General features: G+C 43.7%; 1 protein-coding gene across 1 annotated transcript in view; it reads left to right on the top strand.

The window, feature by feature from the left end:
* Positions 1 to 5,000, top strand: part of fbn1 (fibrillin 1) — a 189,769-nt gene that overhangs the window by 32,601 nt on the left and 152,168 nt on the right. The window contains exon 8 of the mRNA XM_063188336.1: positions 2,829 to 2,954. Coding sequence (XP_063044406.1) covers positions 2,829 to 2,954 — 126 coding nt within the window. The remainder of the gene's footprint in view (positions 1 to 2,828; positions 2,955 to 5,000) is intronic.

The following is a 5,000-nucleotide window of genomic DNA, read 5'->3' as shown; positions in this document are numbered from 1 at the left end:
CAAGTATACAGCACCAGTAGACAGACACGCACGCATGTGCATACTTATAGTCATTACACACACACACACACACACACACACACACACACACACACACACACACACACACACACACACACACACACACACACACACACACACACACACACACACACACACACACACACACATTTGCACACACACACACCTTGCACACACATGCAAACATATGCGCACATCACAAGCAGCGTCCCATGCATACTGTATACTGTGGTTGGTTCCAAGATGATAATTTACACTGGGAGGGAGAGAGGGAGGGAGGGAGAGAGGGAGAGAGGGAGGGAGAGAGGGAGGGAGAGAGGGAGGGAGGGAGGGAGGGAGGACCTCTGCTCTCTTGTAATTCTAGTCAGACATAAAGGCCCTTTACTTCATACTAGGGCTGTAACGATATTGAATCGAACCGAGAAATCGTGATACAAAGTGTCACGATACTGTATCGCGATACAAGGAGGCAGTATCGTGATATGCCCTTTCAAAGTTTTGTTACCCATCAGTCCAGAAAACAACCACATGATATGAAGTGATAGTGCTTCCAAGCTTCAAATCATCATGACTACTGTATTTAAACTTTTCAAAATTGTTATCAGCCTCTTGTAAAATATTCTACCTGTAAACTTTAAAGATTTTTATTCATAATTTCAATTTATAAAGTTGGTAAATGTGAAATCGTGGGGTATATCGAACCGAAAAATCGTGATACGAACCGAATCGTGAGTTGAGTGTATCGTTACAGCCCTACTTCATACACATGCTGTATGCTGTATGCTATAGTTTAAAGAAACTCCCGCACACTGACCAGGATTGCCTGATGAAGGTCAAGTACCGAAACGTCGTTTATTTAAGAAAGAACAGCGAAATGGTCAGTGTGCGGGAGTTTCTTTAAACTATTGCTGAGTGACCTACAGTATGGTGCCATCTCCGACGCACCTGCCAGCTGAGGTGTGCGAAAAAAGCCGAAGTTCAACGTATGCTGTATGCTGCCAGGACAAGCAGGCCAAGCAGGCCAAGCAGGCCAAGCAGGACAAGCAGGCCAAGCAGGCCAAGCAGGCCAAGCAGGCCAAGCAGGCCAAGCAGGCCAAGCAGGCCAAGCAGGCCAAGCAGGCCAAGCAGGACAAGCAGGCCAAGCAGGCCAAGCAGGCCAAGCGCATGACAAAGGGTGTTTGGAGAGGCTTGCACCTGTGTTTGGGGCCCCCCACCACATGCAATGGGAGAAGCTAAGCAGCCCTGGCCTGTACACTTTACTGCACCCCCAGCCCGTTCAAGGGGTCACGCAAACCACGCTCCAAGAAAATGACTGGGAAGCGTCAGTGAACTCTCGTCTTTATGCACTGGAGGGGGACGGGCTTGGAGTGTCGTGTGTGTGTGTGTGTGTGTGTGTGTGTTTGTGTGTGTGGGGGGTGTTGTGATCTGTAATGCATCTGATGGTTGTAGTTTTATGGCTGGCTTGGGATGGTGGTACATGTGTAAGCTGTGTCATCAGCCCTGTATAGTGTGCAGTCCTGTAGTATATCAGGGGTCAAACACTTAGACCAGGGCTTTCCCAACTTAACCATGACAAGGCCCCCCACAGTGGTGTAGCCTACGTAGAACGCGGGTATACGGAGTATACCCACTTCTAAATTTCAGGGATTTCAGTATGCCCACTTAAAATAGATTGATCCATTGTTTTGAATGGCACAAATATTTACAGTATACCCACTTCAAAAAATGCTCAAACGTACAGTATACCCACCATAAAAAGTAGACTACACCACTGGCCCCCCGTATATCTGTAGATTCCAGCCAAGGCCCCCTTTACATGGGCTGACATGACACACTATTTTTCTTGTTCACCCCCCTTTCACAACCATAGTCTAGGTCTGTGAGTTTGAGCCCCACTGGGATATAAAGAAATTACATTAGTTACGTGTACCATATGTTTAGAGATGCAATAGATTATAATGCTGTTCTTAAAGGGACACTGTGTGAGATTTTTTGTTGTTTATTTCCAGAATTCATGCTGCCCATTCACTAATGTTACCTTTTTCATGAATACTTACCACCACCATCAAATTCTAATTATTCATTATGACTGGAAAAATTGCACTTTTCATACATGAAAAGGGGAATCTTCTCCATGGTCCGCCATTTTGAATTTCCAAAAATAGCCATTTTTAACTGCAAAAATGACTGTACTTGGACCATACTAGAAAATATTTGTTTATTACTTAGTAAACTTTCATGTAAAGATCGAATTTGGCAATAGGCAGCCCAGTTTCAATTAGCAGCATAGTTGCAGTAACTTGTTTGACCATTTCCTGCACAGTGTACCTTTAACTAATGGAAATATCACTGTTGGTGTACAGCAATGATTTTTTGTTTGTTTTTGCCATACTTTCCCTGCCAACCAGCCGTGGCCCCCATATCCCCCCCCTGGTAGCCACCCTGGGGGTCCCCGGCCCCCATTTTGAAAACCACTGACTTAGACTTGGCACGAGTGACTTCCGATCATTACTGCGGGAGATATACTTGAGGGATGTTTTCTGGGTTATCTCGGCTCCAGGAGAGGGGGGAGGAGGAGGAGGAGGATGTGATCAATCCAGTTATGTTTTTCTGTGTGGTGGGTCGTACAATGTGGAGAGCCTTGCCCTTTGCATTTTCACACACCATTTGTTAAATCGATACCCTTTCTGGCAGACGCGTACGACTTTCGTGGTGCGAACAAATGAGCTGCCATGCCATGACAGGCTTGTCTGTCTTTTTTCTCTTCTGTCTCCCTGACGCATGTTTTTCTGCGTTCTGTTCTGCAGATGTGGACGAGTGCCAGGCCATCCCTGGTCTCTGCCAAGGAGGGACCTGTATAAACACCGTAGGATCCTTCGAGTGCAAGTGCCCCGCCGGACACAAGTTCAACGAAATCAGCCAGAAATGCGAAGGTGGGTAGAAGAAGATCTTTAGTTGTTGTTGTCTTGCATGAGATACAGATATCAAAAGAAAAAAATGATATGCATTTGCATTATAAAATTGCTGCTATATGCACTGGGGTTGCATGTTAGTCATCTGGCTAGAAACTTTTATTTGTAAAGAAATCCCACTCACAGTCCATTCCACCTGCAAACTTTAATACAATGTTTTGGTCGTCCAACCTTCTGCAGGTAGAGTTAACCTTAATCTTAAACAACTGAAGAACTGAAGGTTGCATGTCCGAAACGTTGTATTAAAGTTTGTGTATGAATGTGAATGAATGACCCACTGGGAAACTCCAACTCCCATTGTCATTGTGACACAGCACTCCACAGCACACAAGTGAACACTGCACACAACAAAATATCATGCCTCACTCGTCCAAGGGGGCAGCCCCCAATGGCGCCCGAAAAGGAGCAGTGAGGAGGGACGGTGCCATGCTCAGGGTACCTTAGTCATGAAGGAGGATAGGGGAGAGCATTGGGTAATTACTCCCTCCACCAACCTGGCGAGTCAGGAGTCAAACCGGCAACCTTTGGACTACAAGTCTGACACCCTAACCGCTTACCCATGACTGCCTTAGTTTGCTGGTGAACTGGACAGTTTGCAGGATTTCTTTACGCTTGAATGACAACCTCACTGTGATAATATCCTACGCACCTGTCCCAACTACAGTGGTGTACAAAAGCACTTGTTTGAACTGAAATAGAAACTTTCATGTAGCACACGTACATGTATTGTCATGGTATTGCCATTTCAATATGATTATGACATTGTACTCTGTATTGTCCCCGACAAATAAACTACTAAATACAATGTCTTACAGTAAATGCATTTATAATGCATTTAGAAAGACTATTGTACACTCGCAAAGACTACAGCACATGCACTGCCCACATTTCCAAGGCAGCACAGCCTGCGTTAACAACTCAACCCATTTTAGCCTAAGCCCTTTTTGGGAAAAGGTGCTCTCTCCCTATTAAAAACTAAATATCTCAGCCTCCAAAGCACCTAAAAACATGAAATAAGTTGCATTTAAAAGCCAGAACCTTCATTCTGCACCAGATACTGACATTGTTAATAAAACAGCTAAAATCTCAAGAACATGAATGCAGTGTATATGTCGCTCCAGGACACAATGGGTTAATTCAACTTGATGTGTCCTCGCCCCTCTCTCATAGTCTCAAATAGAGTAATTCAAAGGGAGTTTTTTCCACTTAACTTGAACCAAATTCTGTCTCCTTGTAAAAGCAACATCCTGTGGGCTGTGGTTCACTGTGGTTTCAGAAAGGTCTTATGTATTATCTTGGGCGTATATCAATTAGTCTTAATTACCATGGGCGTAAATATCAATTAGGCTGCTGACTGTCTTTTAAATGGGCCTTAATTACCATTACACCAAGGGATCATGGGACGCTTTCTATTTTGGACTACGTGTGTTAAGATTCATTACATTGCATTACATTACATTGCATTTGGCAGACGCTTTTTAACCGAAGCGACTTTCAAAGGAGGACATAATCATAGCCAACATCACAAGCAAATACAAGGTGCACAGGAAATATACAGAACAACAAGTGCAGTTGCAAAGAGGGGTTAGGTTTTTTTTGTTTGTTTTTCTTTAAATAAAGAGTACACACACACAACAGATTCACAATGAAGTGTGTTATGTGCATAGAGGTAGAAAATAACACTAGAGAGGACACAGCAATTTGCGACAGCACTGGGAAATGGCAGCTGGAGCTTCCCAACTTCCGTAGGTAGTGTAGGTACTTTCAGGCAATGCAAGTCAATGGAGAACACGCCCACCCATGTCAAGAAATTAACTAAAACTGTGTAAATATAAAGTAACACTTTAATCAAAGACCACATTTGAAATGTCAGGCTACATATCTACTGAAATCATATGAGTCGATACAATACATTTAAAAATCAAATAATATATTTTATGAACATAGTTAGCAACACACTTCAACTATTGTCCTTGTATAGTGTGTTGATGGACATTTTCACACGAT

Source organism: Engraulis encrasicolus, chromosome 22 (genome assembly GCF_034702125.1).
Source record: "Engraulis encrasicolus isolate BLACKSEA-1 chromosome 22, IST_EnEncr_1.0, whole genome shotgun sequence".
In the NCBI taxonomy this organism is placed as follows: Eukaryota; Metazoa; Chordata; class Actinopteri; order Clupeiformes; family Engraulidae; genus Engraulis; species Engraulis encrasicolus.
Note: the sequence above shows the minus strand (reverse complement) of the source record. Positions and strands in the feature narration are given on the sequence as shown.